At 39.3% G+C, this 16,131-nt stretch overlaps 1 protein-coding gene across 7 annotated transcripts in view; it reads right to left on the bottom strand.

Moving 5' to 3' along the window:
• The window catches only part of DIP2A (disco interacting protein 2 homolog A), a 128,364-nt gene that overhangs the window by 50,157 nt on the left and 62,076 nt on the right, over positions 1 to 16,131 (bottom strand). For 5 of the 7 annotated variants that reach the window (XR_003256484.1, XM_026084811.1, XM_026084816.1 and 2 more), the window contains 4 exons: positions 14,219 to 14,338; positions 8,978 to 9,223; positions 2,253 to 2,381; positions 1,449 to 1,568 (listed from right to left, as the gene is read on the bottom strand). Coding sequence is in view for 6 of the 7 variants with exons in the window: in XM_026084811.1 (XP_025940596.1) it covers positions 1,449 to 1,568; positions 2,253 to 2,381; positions 8,978 to 9,223; positions 14,219 to 14,338 (615 nt within the window). In the remaining variant the exon portion in view is untranslated. Of the gene's footprint in view, positions 1 to 1,448; positions 1,569 to 2,252; positions 2,382 to 8,977; positions 9,224 to 10,711; positions 10,815 to 14,218; positions 14,339 to 16,131 lie in introns of those variants that run through there. The other 2 variants (XM_026084815.1, XM_026084812.1) reach the window with 2 other exon arrangements.

Below are 16,131 nucleotides of genomic sequence, written 5' to 3'. Positions count from 1 at the left end.
CTACTTTTTAGTAAGCAATTTGTATGTAGGGTAGAAATACTACTCTTTCTGCTTAGACACATGCCTGCAAAAAGAAAATGAAACAGCTTTTTTAGCTGAGCAATACCTGCAGAGCACACCTAACCTCTATCTTCTCATGCAGTGCACAGACCAGATGTACTGCACAGTGCACTCCATGCATTTAATTCTGCTGAACCTCTAAAATCATGAAATTTTCTGCATTCCAAAAAGCCAATATTAACATGCACGCAAACAATATTATCACAATCAATTCCAGTCACTAGTAAGAAACCTTTGTCATCTAAATATATCTGGACATTGACCAGCTAAAAAGCAGCTTTTCAGAAGAGGACCTGGGGGCACTTGTGGACAAGTTGAACGTGAGTCAACAGCATGCCCTCAGGACTCAGTCAACCACATATTGGTCTATTATATTAGCAAGAAAGTAGCCAGCAGGGTGAGAGAAGGAACTCTTTCCCTCTGTTTGGTACTCAATGAGACCATATGTGGAGTACTGTTCCAGTTTTGGGCTCCCAAAACATTAACATACTGGTGAGAATCCAGTGGAGAACCACCAAGATCATTAGGGGGACGCTGCTCATGACATATGAGAGGCTGTAGGAGCTGGAATTGTTCAGCCTTAAGAGAAGACTAAGGGGGGAATCTTATTGCCATCTACAACTACCTAATGGGAGGATATGGAGAAGCAGCCAGACTCCTTTCAGAGGTGGAATGTGATGGAACAGAGGGAACAGGCACAAGGTGCAACACAGGAAATTCCAATTAGATATATTGAAACATTTTTCCACCATGAAGGTGGCCAAATACTGGAACAGTGGCCAGAGAGGCTGTGGAATCTCCATTTTTGGAGGTACTCAAAACTTGACTAGACACAGCCCTGAACAACCTGATCTAGTTAGACCTACTTTGAGCAGGGGGTTGGACCAGAGACTTCCAGAGGTCTGCTCCAACATAAATTACACTAGGCTATGCACAGATTTACTCCAGAGAATACCCCCTATAAAATCTCTAATAATCACAAGGTAGAGCTTAGAATCTCTCAGGCAAAAGGTGATTGTAGGTCCATCACCAAAGAGTACATGATTTCTGGATGCCCCAATGAAGTTCTTGGCAAAATTGTGAACAGAAATGCACTGAGTATCTGTAAGTCACTAGGATTCACTAGTTCATCACACTGGTCCAAGTCAGGCTGAATCAGAAGTTTCCAAAGCAAGGGAGTACGGCAGAGTACAACTATACTGAGGGGAAGGATTGAGTTGAAGATTATGCTTCACTTATGACAGTATATGACCTCTCTCACTAGTGTAACCACCCTGTCATGATTTGTTTTCTGCTGGGAAGAGAAAAAGGAAAGACGGCTTGCTAAGAAGTGTCAGTACTTGCTTGGGTAGTTATATAAACAGGGAAAAATTTATTTGAAAAAATACCTTCGAGCAGTTCTTCAAAATCATCAACAAAAAACTCTTTCAAGGGTGGGCGCTTTGGTCTTTTCAAAGTATTTAGAAGCTGCTGGATTTTAGAGGACACTCTGCTATTCACTGGCACACCTGCCAAACAGAAAAGCCTTATTACTTACCATATGTTAACAAACATACACTAAAACACACATGCTGCCACATTGCTGACATCACCACTCTAAGCTCAGCACAGCTTTCAAGTGGAAGAGTTGTTCAAGATGAGAGTAACTTGTTTGGGAAAACAGCTCTAATCGATAATAGTTTCAAATATGTATTTGATTTGCTTTAAAAGAATGTTATTCCTAGGTATTTGCCTGCTGACGATACGTTCTCATACTTTAATCTAGCTTTTCAAACTGCTTACTCCATGAGATTCCAATATAAATCTCAAGAGTTTTTTTTTTCTTCCAGAATATAGGTATTTGCTATAACTTATGTTAGCTCAGTTCTGAAAGGTGTGAAAATGCAATAAGAATTTTGGGAAAAAAAAAAGTGAATCTTACAATATTTTACAGTGCTAGCAATAATCACAACACAAAATCAGGCAGAATACAGATGACATTTACAATTCCTTATGTGATACTTATATTTTAATAGCCTTTAATATAAGTATGTATGTTTATATCTATATTATGTGATAATTAAAAAATATGAGGCAATATAAAATCATAAATACATTAAAACATAAATAATTAAAATATAAAATTAAATTTTAAGACTAAAGGGCTTTCATTGTCAAAAAATTGAAAGGTGAGAAGTTTATATTATAATCACCATCTGCAGTTTCCAAAATGCTGCTGTTGTAGCCTCTGGGAACTCCTCGTACTGAAGCTACTTGGGGGCGCTCATGATGCAAGTGTTCCACCAGGCCCGTGGTTACATCAGGAGGTGCAGAGTGGTTATCTGCAGAAACATAAGAAACAGACACAGAAGCTCATCAGTCATCTTAAGATTCAATATATGCAAAGTTGCTTCTTAGAGCATTCTCACTGTTTTCTCACTTTTTTTTTTTTTCATCTCTCAGGGGTGAGGGGAAGAGATACTGCACTGTATCTTGAAAGGAACAGTAGTGGCCTTCCAGGATGCTTATAAGCTATTCCAACTTTTGAAGTGATTCAAACAAATGAAATAACTAAGTGATGGCTCTCTTCCTCACTTCCTGGTGATTACCAGGAGATTCATCATGAGTAAACAGCAGAGGTCTAGAAAGAAAGTCTGTCTCACAACTTTTAGTAGAAATATAGGCTCCCAAAATCTTGCCACAAAACAGAAATGATTATCTTAAGTCCCATGAGAAGAGAAAGGAACAAGCATAAAGCTTCAAAGAAGGGAACTTTTGACCCAGGATAACATCAAGTGCTTATCTAGGTTATGCAGGCTGTAAGAGGAAGAATGTTTCACTGAGAAATACAGATTAAGATTAAAGATGGTAAAGGTAACACAGTTAGGTCCAAATGCATCTTGCAGATGGACATGGAGAGATGAGAAACTCCCTCAGAGGAAAGTGACTGCTGGATTAAAAGTTGTCACCTGTAGTTCATAGGACCAATAAGTCCAACTATGCTACAGTTTTCCATTTGTGGCTGTTCTTACTGCTTGTTTCTCACAATCTCTCAGTGATACTGCAGGTAAGACTTCTCGTTTACTTTGTGGTACAGACAGGGTGCATTCTTCACATGGCACATAGGCATCTATCAGCGAGAACAGCTAGAACGCCTGTAATGCTCACTAAAAAAAACCTGTCATGTAGATGTTGGCATCACACATTTCTGCACACCAGTGCTCACAAGAGATGAAGCACAGGGTTTTCTGAGGCACGGTGGGGTTACTTACAGCCCGACGTGACAAGTGGTTAATTTTGTGTGCTACAAGTAGTAAATACTTAAATGATCTATAAGGTACTTTTACATAGAGAAAGCAGGGCAATTCTCAAATGCTGATATACTCACAAGGCTTAGGAACTCCCTTGTAATAACTTTGAGGCAAAAAAGCCTGCTTTGCTTGGAACTGCACCATCTTTCTGTGCTACAGACCACTATGAGGGAATACTGCCACTCCAAAACTGGGACCCCTCTCTTGCTGAATGGTTTTGAATGCAAACACGTGCACTGCTGATATCAAGAACCAGAGACCCAAACATGCAGAATCCTAATGAATAAAAATAAAAGTGCAACAGGGAAAAGTCAGAGAGCTCTGCAGTGAGACAAGGAAACTGATATACCTTAAAGGACCTTGATACGCTACAAATTGTGCATCAAGAATTCATCAAGGCATAATGAGATATAGGCACTACTGTGAAAAAAGTACTTTAGCCCACTCATCCTGGGGAAGTGATTAGCACCAAGATGACTAGTATTTATAGCTCTGTTCACAGATTTCCAAAGGTGAAATACAAATCACTAGTAGAGCTCCAAGCAGTTTTAGAGGGATCATCAGAATGGAAAAGTAAAGCCATTCCCCTACTTTCCGACCTTCATCACTGCAATGCCAACTTTTGCCTTATAGATACCGGTCTTGCCAGGTACTAAGGGAGGAGCACAAATTCCTTTGACATGGGAAGGGACAATGTACCACTTGATCTCTCTGACAAGTTCCAAGTTACAATCAGTTACAAGAAAAGGTGACTCCTTTTGCTAGTGTGGCTTCATCAGTGGAATATCCCAAAACAGCATTAATTAGGTACTCAGAAAATAATGTAAGGAAAAAGCTGTTTGGGAACACTCACAGAAAAAAAAAACTGGTTTTGGGAACAGCTCAAAAACCCACACAAGACAATTAGAAGGTTCAGCAAACAAGCCAAAACCCTATTAATAACCATCCTCAATTGAAAACAAGCACGTAAAATAGCAATATATGGAAGTGCCAATCCACAGCATTTGAGTTATCTTACAAGCACCTCACAGCCCGGTTTCATGAAAACGAATGTCCCTAACCATAGGAAGAGAATGGAAGGGGTCTTTACGAGCAACTTCTCGGCTGTCTACAGCTACTTTATCCTACATACAGCAGAGAACAGACAACCCATTGCAGCTCTGTGCTGAGAAGGCAAGATTCTTTCTACCCAAGTATGAGGAAGAAGTTCAATTTTCAGGATTATTTGTGCTCAGATAAAACCACGCTAGCTTCATTAATTATTTAGGCACTTCGTTCACGTATGCCCATGAGAATCCATGAAACGGATCTGTATCATCTACTGGGTACCGTGACAAAACATAGAAGAAGTGGTGAGCCGTCAAAAAAAAAAGTCTGAACAGACATGACTTGAGGAAGAAAGGTTAATTAGATTTAGTCTTTCCATTATTGATTAGAAGTGACAGAGAGAAATGCAAAGGAGAGCAGCGCCCAAGAAAGTATGGAAGACGGCACAGAAAATTAAAAACTAGATAGCAGACAGAAAGCGATCTCTAATGAGGAACCTTAGCGTGAAGATTCAGACTCTATAGAAAAGTCCCATTCCCGACCTCGGCAGGAAGACAGTTTAGACCCAGAGACTGCTGCATCTGATTGTTTTATCTCCAGGAAGCCACTTGACCAAAACAGACATTCAAAATAAGTTTATTAAATTGTATTGGAACAACAATAAAAAGCAAACAAGCCCAGCTAGAACACAATAGGGTCCACACACAAGCCGCTACTTCATTCCTGTATTTCCTCTTCAGTTAACTCGTTGAAACCCTGTTTCTAGCACGCTTGGCTCTTACAGACTGCAGTGGAGCTGTTGAGAGAATCACTGCGGTTCAAAGCACCAACTCTTGCACCCCTGCTTCCCCCTTAAGAAAAGGGATTATATTTTTAAGTCTTTCTATAAATAGGTCATGGGTCAAATATCCTGATTATCCATTTCCCCAGACAATCCGCAAGAAGGAATTTGGGAAAGACGATACGGCTGAGACTGTGACCTTGTAAAAACCCGGACACACTGCTACCCTTACTCATTCTGAAAAAAAATTTTACACTAAAAGAAAAAAAGCCCCAAGAACAGATGTAGATGCTGTCCTTGCTTTTACCGATGAAAGACAAAGATATCGCTTTGCACAAGATGCGCATTTATTTAATTTTACACCACCCTCTAACTTTGCACTTTAGCACTGCAGTCTATTGCTCAGACTGCAATTTAGTACGATCTCGTCATTATAAATGCAAACTGGAGAAGACGAATCACAAGGGAACAAACTGCTAAATTTAAATTCTCTGACAAATCAAAATTATGAAAAAAGTTATTCAGTACACACTCAAAATATAGAATCTTTTAATATAACATAGCATTGAAAAGACGTAGGATGTCCTTTATATCGCTTACGTCAACAAATTAAGTGAGAAATTAGCTAAACTTATCTTATGCTCTAGRGATAAATCACAGCAGCACATTGTGAAAGTACTCTGATATATATCAATAAAAAAAGGGAGTTACAACATAAAAACTGAATAAATTTTCATATTCTTATGAGCAAGGAAGTCCACAAACATGCTGATGAATTATTTTAACATAAAAAATATTAAAACTGAACTGCTATTGGACATGCATGAATGCTAGAAATGAGAATAAAAGTCGACAGAACATGGCAGGTATTCCAGAAACGAGGAAGACTTCTTTTGCAAAGAGACATTTAATCCTTTTTGTCAAAGGCATTGGAAATTTTACCTTTCTAAATATTTTTTGGAGATTGGCTCTAAGCTTAATGATTCCTGAACTTCCTTCCGGGTATATACTATAATTGCATATTTATTTCCCACACACGACATTTCAAACCACTCCACTGCACACAGTCACATGTTCAGCTATTTAAACTTTGAACTTTCGACTGTTAATAAGGCATTAATTTTGTATATGATTTTCATGAGTAAATAGTCTGGATGGATAGGCCTTAAGTAGTTGATTGTGAAACCTGATGTGTATTTATATGGCCTGAGATATTTCATATAACAGGATGCTGGGTTACATTTTGCGTATGTTGTTATTCTGTTTTGTAAGTTTTTACAGCTATGTTAAAAATTTCACTAACAATCATACATACAACAAGGCTATTCTTCCAAGTTTATTTGTTAATTTTAAGGAGCTATATATGATCTCTTTGAATGCATTACGTGAAAACCCAGCTGCCCTCAAAGAGCAAAGCAAGCTGTAGGAATATTCCAACTTATTTCCATCCAATAAGTACAAACCCCACAAATTTCATACTTTAAGAGATTCTGAAGTTAGCAGGCTTTCCAATATTGTTGCAATGTATCCTGCATGCTGGACACTTTGCAGTGGAACTATGACCTGGCAGCAGCATCTCAAATCCCTAAACTTATAAATAAATAAGCTTGAAAATGGGAAGATAAAAATTTATAGATGCGTTTACAGGCAATGAAATGGGTACTTTTGGTACAGACAGGAAAAATCTCATTAACAAGGAAGATGCCCCAAAACTTAACCTAAGAGAAAAATCTATCTAACTAGTTAATTCATCACTGATGAAGCACAGGAAAAAAAGGCAAATGCTGCCCATAACTTTGGTAAGAGAGAAAGAAAACAAAAAACAACATTTCAGTAGGCAGCAGCTTTCTAAGGCAACAACATCAAACAGGGTTGGGGGAAGAAGAAGAAGAAAAAAGCAAGTTTTGCCTTCTGTAAAAGCTTAGAAATCAGAAGTCCTCTCCACATTTCATTTCCAAATTAAAGAGGTTCGTCTTCAAAACAGAAGGAAGCAAATGTAAGTAGCAAAAAGGCAGATGGCCCTTCTCTGAGACTCCCCGACATCAAAAGAGGTAGGGAAACACAGAGGGGGAACACAGGGAAAAAGCTACTCCCTCCTCCTAACTCGGCTCCGCTTGCAGGAGAAAATTGCCAGCGCTGTAGAAACTTGGATGTCAGACATGACAAAAAGATTCAGCCCCCCTTTCTGCCAGCACCTACTCTGTGCAAGAGACCCAGAGAATCCCTTTTTTGGGGAGCCAGTAGCTTCCTCTCTTCCTTTCGTAATGTGCTTTGGGAGTCTGGGAAAGCGAAGCTTCCAGTCAAACCGCAAACATGCAGTTAAGCCCACGGCTACTAGAAACTAAAGCTGATGCCCCCAAAATAATATAAGGTAGAAGTATACTGGCAAAGAACTATGAATCAACCCTCTCCAGGACAGCAGTCTCGCGCTGGATACAAAGACGGGAACACTAGTATTAGAACAAGAGAAAACCAGAGGAGAACTGTGAACTATTTGTATCACCTAAAATAAAAGTCTGAAGAATACACGATTGGGCTGTCAACAGATTTTGAAGATAAGAGCTACACCAGCTAAATTAATGGGTATTTGAGAAATATATTTGTGCCTTAAATTCTTGTGTGTAATGGATAGGGAAGTCTGTATACTTGGTTTTAAGTCTGCTGAAGCATTTCAATATCTGCATTTTCCTTATCTGATTTAACCCGTTCTCTGTACTGATTTATTTGAAGACTGTCTGTATAGCGTACATATGCACACAGCTACAGTTAAGTTAAGGTAGTACAGTTAAGGTAAGTAGGGGGCCAAAACATGAAACCTTCAGGAACAATATACAAGTGATATCGATTGCGTATTACTAAAAACATGAGATAAGAACTTCATGTTGTAGTCCCAGGTGAAATACAAATCTAACTCTTCATTTTATTTGCTTTTTCTAAATTACTTCCCAAAATGATAAATTACTTGAAATGCAAAGTTATTGTTCCTCCTCCAGGTCCTGTTCCAGTTTTACATTATTGTACATCTGTTGCATACACACAAACCCACCATTTAGCTTCACTAGAGTGTAGGAAAAACATTGTAAAAATTATTTCTACACTGAAAAAGCAGTCCTTTCTCCCTCCCTACCAAATCTCCTAAAAGCACAAGACCAGTGCTCTGCATTTTGGACAGAAACAAAGTAACTTGAAGTTCTGGACCCTCAGCATTATAGAGAATGAGAAAAAATTCCCATTTGCATTTTGGCTTACCAGTGCTTCTACATTTTCACTTTGGTTCCATTATAAAGCATTATTATTCATGACTTTAAATTTAATTAAAGGAAAAAAAATCACATTTCAACTTGAAATCCAACTTTGTCAGTGCCTCTGATTTCATAACTTTCCAAAAGATACTAGATGTTTTTATGGTTGTTTGGATGTTTACCGCTTGAGTTACTGTTGAAATCCACAACCTGAAGTTATCTAGGCTAAATGAATGCAGAGCAGAAAGCATGCATCAAAAATCTGATCCCTTTCAAATTCTGATTTTTAATCTACTACAATTTTCACTTTAGAGAGTTTCTTGATAAATTAAGCATTTTATCAAGAGAAGGCATGTTCAGATCTCATGAACAACTGGTTTGGTTTAAATTAAATACATATACATCATACATACCTGGTCTGTGGACTGGACATTGTAAGGCTACTTATGGATACCTTCTGGTGAAGCACAGCACTCATACCTGACTTTTGTGCTTATCCCTGCTTTGGGTTTTTTAATTTGAGTTTGTTTTAACCACACAGGCAGTTCTTTACTGACCTAGCTGGGTGTGTGCCATGAGATCTGCAAGCACAGTGGCAGCAGCGGTGGCAGTAGCAGTATTGGAAGCAGCGGCAGGTTTCCCTCCGGGATGAGATGAGGTGGAGGATGCAGAGGATGAGGTGGAGGAGCCCTGAATAACCCGGTTAAGCCAGGGCTCTACGTTGGAATGGCTCTGGAACGGAGTGGAGGTGATCCGCCCTTGCCGACGTAACGAGCCCTCATCTTCTGATGCTGACGATGTGTCTGTGATTAAAATAATGATGACAGGCATGTAATGTGGGAATGACCCAACAGACGGGAACATGAAGTTTTTCCATGTTCTCCCCGTAGCGTTCTCATGTGCTAAACACGAGATGCATGTATTAAGCAAATGGTATATTCACATGCACTAATTCTGCTCATTGCCTTTTTTTTAGGTTAGCGTAACAACTTCTACACATTATAGCTAGAAAACACTTGAAGCAAAGTTTCATTTACTTCCTGTTTTTGGAAAGACAGACGACTTGAAGAAGCTACTGTCTAAGCTACCTAGTACAGTCACCAACCAGTGTAAGCGGGCACACCATACCTATTCCATTGAGAGAATATTTCTATTCCGAACAGATGAATTGGGACTCATCCTCCCTGAATAAATTCTATTATGTTTTGGGAGGGTTGAGGTTTTTTTGGAAAGTCTTCGCTTACAGATTTTCTTTTGACCACATTTTTGAAAACTAATTACTAAAAAAGCATGGTATTAGAAAGTTCAATAAAAGTCATTTCATTAATCTAAAAATAATTTTAAAAGGATTAAAAGGTATGTATTTTAACCACACAAACTGATACTAATGAGCACTATATAGAAATGCTTAGTTAAGCATCTTTTCACTGTGGATGTGTATTTGTTGCTGTTAAAGTCTGATTAAGGGTTCCTATTTTAGTTACCTTCTAGTTATTCACAACTTGCCAGAAGTTTCCCCTCTGTACTCATTCCACATTTATTATCTGCTTGACAGCAATTAAAAAGGTCTCTTAAAGATCAAGTTCTGGTTCCGAGTGAAAAACAGAAACTTTTGTTACAGAAAAATCTTCTCTTTTTTAGTTTGACTTCTCCCATCAAAATTGTTGTGATGTGAAACTGAGGCTTGTCACAGAGGTGACCACTACATCGGTTGGACATTCAGTCTCTTCCTAAAGAAGCTGCTGCATTTTAAGGACTAGAACCTCAGCATGTTTTTTTTTCCTCCCTCTTCTAGGTTAATGAAAGGAAAGCTGCTAAAACAATGCACTTCCTATATATTGATAAACTTCTCATTAAGTCAGTTCGTGAATAGCTCCTAAAACAACGTACTGCCCATATACTGATAAACTCCACGTTAAATCAGCTTGTAAAAAGCAGCTTTAATTCACACGTAGTGGCCAGGACAATTAAGAAAAGGTACTGCAGACAGAAGACCACAGGAATGGTCGAAAAAAATAGCGTCCACTAATGAAGATATATTCTAGAGTCTTTTCCAGATGCTCAGATCCTGCATGATGGTGGGAGTTACCCCAGAAACTCTGCAACCTTAGCTTTGGCATTTTTTTAATCCCCTGAACGCTTAACTGTTCTTAAACAAGTAAAAGCCCAAAAATCAGAAAGTATTTCATAAGGATCCGGTTTGATGCAATGGCCTTTTCAAAGCTAAAATTGCAGCGCTCTCACTACTTGACCACCCCTAGTCAAACATGACAAGTTTTGAATGAAAATACCCCAACAATTGATCTTTGAGAAGATACAGCTGTGGTAGATCACCATTCCTGGGTCTGTCCCCCGTGCATTTCTGGTCTACTCCCATAGTTGTAGTTTTTGGCTGCTGACTCCCTCTCTTCCTGGAGAGGAGCCAGACCAACTCCTTAGTGCTCGCAACCTTCTCTTTCTTTTAGGCAGAAGGCAAAAATAAACAATTTCAGGAAAATCTAACAAGACAGGATTACAAACACTCAGGTTTAGCAAAAATGCATTTGTGATTTATTATCACTTCAGAGTAAGAGTACAGAAAAAATGGTTTCTCAAAGGATACGTATTCTCACAGTGTCCCTTACCCAGACATTAAATTTAATGAAGTCTTTATAAAAATCGCTAAGATTGCAGATATTTTATGTAAGCCAAAAACAACTTTAAGCTTCTAAACTTCACGCTATAAACGAAAATGTGAAATTAAATGAGATGCTCGTAGGAACAGAAACATTCGAATAACAAAACACAGTTACAGCAGGAAAAGTAGCAAGTTGATGTCAGTAAGTGAGCTCTCCGACAGTCACAGAGTTAAATGTYGGCCCTTGATGTGCTGCGCGCAGAATGCTATGTACTTGGCTTGCAATTCTTCCTGGCTGGGAGCTGACCCAAGATAGCCACAGAAACCACCACCCTTTGGACCAAACATGCATCGAGACTACAGCTGAAGTTCTGATCACATGAAATCAGTCCAGGGAAGAGCGGAGACTCACCGAGAGGAAAACAAAAGTGCATTAAAATTTTTGGAAGGATGACTGATAAAAGCAGTTCCAGTACTGCCTATCAAGGGAGTTGGTTTTGAACCTAACGTTGTGACTGGAATCCGATGCTTCCTTCCTGAGCAGCGCGAGTAACTGCTTCTTGCACAATTTCAGCTTTTAAATGCTAAGAAAGCCTGATTTTAACTGCATTAACTTCTGCTAATACACGGATTTTGAGGTAGAGTTTAGCGGTTCAAGTCTATACATTCCCAAGTTCTCATATTTAGACAAAGCTATGTGCACTCCCGTAACACGGTACTTATTTTGCAGCACAATCTTTCTTGAAACCTTTACCAGTTAATATAACTTGCTGGTTTGGGGGTTTGGTTTCAGCTTTTGCGGGAGGGAGGAAGGCGACCACCTCCAGATCCAGCAAGTCTTCTGTAATCTCCTCGCCAGCGCAAGGATCTGTTGCTGGTGCTTGACAGCAAAAGTCGCAACTCCAGGGGTGACTCAGGTTCTCTGCAATGCAAGATTTGTCTTGCCGAGCTGGCTTCGCAAATAAAGGGAAACAGTCTTAGCCACGGAAAGACTACCCTTGTAAATAAATATAGCTGAAGCAAATCCGCAGAATATTTTTTAAATGGCTGGATCTTTCAGTGATACAAAACTCATCCAGTGATCCACTCTCTTATAGAGAGAACGAAAGGAAAATCCCAGATCCTGTAACTAGTCACCTTCACTTAAATCCAACATGACAATTCCCAGAGACAGAACTTAATTCTTCTTATACCACATCAGTTAGGGTGCCTCTGTATCCTATTAAAGCCCAGYGCAAGTATATTTGGCATTTGCGCTAAACACTTGGAGAGGCACATTAGAAGACACCCTCTAGCAGCTCCTGGTTAACAGCAATTTTTTCCTAAAAAGAAAGAGTGAAAAATCCACTTTCCTGACACCAATAAATTCCAGTGCATTCCTGAGCAGGGTACTTCACAGGAGCTTATCTTATCTCAGCTCCGTAACCATGCTTCACAACAAAGCATGCTGGAATGTATTTGATATGACCTGAGCTGTACGTGCACATACAGGGAAGCTAGCTAAAATTTTTGTAGAGTCTCTCAAAATCCCCAAGACTTTTTCTCCTCTGAAGCAGCATGCAGAATTGTGACCGCAGACTGAGTGGCTGTAGCAGCAACTGCAGGGGGAACCATGAGAACTACTTCAAATCTGTCCTGAGGGTTTTGAAAATAGAAGGATATTTTGGTTAACTCAAAAAGAACTGCAAGGAGTTTCCTTCTAGTTTTAAATACTAAGGGAGACGAGAAAAATCTGGCTGAACCCCCTGCTCCCTTAACCCACACAGCTCAGCTCCTGGATGCCAGCTATTTTTGTATACCAAACTTCAGCACGTTCTTTTCTTGTCACAGTATACCTCACTCCAAACACAGAGTAACTAGGAACGTTATGGGAATAAGAGAACAGGATAGAGTGATGCTATATAAAAAGCATGACTGATTGTTCCATCAGAATTTATTTTGGACAGCGAGGAAGACTATTGCCTTTAAGGGCCATAAACAGAAGCTGTAGGACTTCTCTCCTGAAGCCTCAACATACAGATACAATTTCAATTTAGGCAATTCTTGACAACTTTCACATACAAAAACAACATGTATGCAAGATGCGTGACATGCATGCAACATGCTTTGATAACCACCCTGCTGAAATAGTAGCTTCCAAGTAAATGAATGCTAGAAGAGTAAGCTAYATATCTTAAAGGAAAAAAGCGTAAAGGTGAAGACAGACCAGATTCAAGACTACAGAAGATATTATTTCTTTTTAACTAATGAAAATAACCAAAAAAACCCACAGAAGAATATTATACAAAAGCATGCAACTAGCAAAGAAAATAAAATTTCCTCTGAGGAAGAACAGCGACAAGAAACACAGCCCAGGGTGCAAGAGAGCAGCACAGCAGAGCTCCTCTTACTGATGGGGGCTAAGGAAGAAAACCGCTGGAGAAGGGCACTAGAGGTCAGTGTGCTTCTACTCCAGGGCCACATTAAGAAGGACCATACTAAGAGCACATCATTCAAAACTTAAGAGCTTAGGGGAAATTCCTTTTCTTTGTGTGCAAGATACGGGCCCCAAAATATTTGGCTTGCTAGCACAACATGTATCTGGAGAAACATTTTTCTCAACCTCTAGAGAATTCATTGTGAGACAACAGGAAGACCATTTTTTTTCCCTTAAAGTTTTAAAGAAAACATTCTGAGCTAAACAACCTAAACAACTATAGCGTATGATTACTTGAATGTTTTAAGTTGCCCACAGTCGAGACGGTCTGATGAACGTTCTGCAAGCTAATGCAGCAACTTAATACTTCAGCATTTTCTTCAACTCAAAGGAAAGGATCTTATGCAACATGAAATAAGCTATTTACAGCCCTGACACGCTTGCCAGGATTACGTCTTTCCAAGTGAGACTTTATGTATGAGAACGCACTTAATGCATAAAGGGCAACTGCTCACCCTAGCTGTTAGAGCTTTCACGTGGACCTCGGCAGCTACAGTCTCTCTAGGTGAGAGACTAAAAATCTTGAGGAAAGACACATCAAAGAACAAATCCAACCAACACCTGATTTATCAGGAATTACAGCCATGAATATGGAAGAAGTTTATTGCAACATACTTCCAAAAGTAGTGGAACAAAGCAGTGGCTTTTTGTATTTTGCTATTAAGTTTACCTGGCAAGATTTACATATGTTAACTCAGTAGATACCTGGAGGCGTGTACGTTTCTACTGAAGAGTGCACAAGAACGGATCGTCTTTTCGAAGGCATGGGCATTTTTCTCTCTTTGTATTTCGCCAGTGCTGCTTGTACTGCTTCAGTGTGGACGTCTATATGCAAATAAACAAACAAACAAAAAAAAAAAGGTTAAGAAATTAAGTTTAATCGTGATTTCCTTCTAGAAACACAGAAAGCCTCAATTCCACCTTTTACAAGGTGAATACAAAGTACAAAAGCTGAATCACATTATAACCCTTATGGCTTTAGTCCTGGATATTTGGACTGCCTACTAGCATCCATTTCTCACAGTTGCAGAAAGGAGGAAGTTCTCAGTCTCAAAGGAGCAGCATTTCTTGGAGAAGAGAAAGGTCTAAGGCTAAGCCACGGTAGCACAGCTTTGAATTCTCAGGCAGAGACATCTGCACTTATTCGGTCTGGGAGAAATACAGTTGAGACCTATGGTATCACTGCTCTCTCCCCAATTCAGTTCAGAAGCAATTGATGCAAAATTAAAGGGAGGATATAAGCAAGGAGGGTGCGGGGAAGAGCTTTGATTAGGAAGAACACCCTGAAAACCAATGTTGAAGTTACCAAACACCTAGAACATCAACTGAGCTATGAATTTTTTTTATAATAAATTTCAATGCAGACACTGTAAATTGACAGCTGTGTTGGCTTCTTCCTGCCTCAAAATCCACAATGGGAGAAGAAATATATTATGAAAAATCTGCACCAGAAGCTCCTATAAAAGAGTGGAAGAAGCAGAAAGAAACTGCTAAATACACACGAAGAATCAGGGAAGGGGCACAAACTTTCCATTTTCCTGAAAGCAGAAATTATGCAAATATAGTCATTAGGTATATTTCAACTTTTCTTATTTTTAAGCTGCAACTAAATTAACTGAGATTAAAAAGGAATTTACTGTTCAGTCAAATCAGGACCACATTGTTGATAAAGTTTAATGAATTTAAATAATTATAAATTGTCTTCAACAAATGTTGCACTTCCATATAGCTTTTGACACCAAACACATGAAGCTCAGGCAGAAAAACAATTGCAAGAAACGGACAGATGTCAAGGAGAAAAGAGACAGACCAAAATACACTTAAGCTTATGACCTAAGACTGCAACTCGTGAAAAACTGGTACAATGCAGACACACTTGCAGGTAGCTACAGCTGGCCAAAAAGCAAGTATTTTGGTAAGACCAAAGCATATAGCCAGTAACATTTCTTTTATACAGAAGATGCTGTAGCAGAATTGCAGAATCACATTCAATTTGCAAAAAGAGCTGTATTCTTTTCACTGAGTATCATCTAAGGCTGCAAATATTTAACAGTGGGTTGATAAACCTGTAAGTATGAAAGAGAAGGATCTTTGAGGATGACCTTAAAAGTATTCTTAAATTAGTGAATATATAACTAACTCTATTTACAGACAAGTTATTCCAAACGCAAGCGCAGAAGCTGTAGGTCTCAGCTGCGTCCCACCCTGCGTACGACACCCACAGTCTGCGCATCATCTCCGGCACAAGGCGTCGCTCCTAAACCTTACTTCATGGTAGCACGCGGTCAGCAACGCTAGCAAAGAGGTCGTCTTTTTGACAGATGCAGAGCTCCTGCGCTTGCTAAAGGCGCCTCCTTCCGGCACTATCCCAAAACTTATTGGATCATGCTCAGCATGACCTTCTTCCTAACAATTTTGGAAAATGCTGATCAATTCTAGTTAATTCTGACAACACAAGAAGGCTCAAGGGAAAGCTAATCGGTACGTATTTTTATGAAACTGAGATTTTCCAGCATCCCAGGGAGCGAAAGACTATTAAGCAGCAGAGCACAGCGCAGGAGACCAATATGAACTTGTAGGACACCGTTTGTCCCCAAGTGCTGGATAAACACCTGACG

Source organism: Apteryx rowi, unplaced genomic scaffold (genome assembly GCF_003343035.1).
Source record: "Apteryx rowi isolate R43461 unplaced genomic scaffold, aptRow1 scaffold_650, whole genome shotgun sequence".
Lineage (NCBI taxonomy): Eukaryota > Metazoa > Chordata > Aves > Apterygiformes > Apterygidae > Apteryx > Apteryx rowi.
The sequence above is the reverse complement of the archived record's forward strand: the minus strand, read 5'-3'. Positions and strand labels throughout refer to the sequence as shown.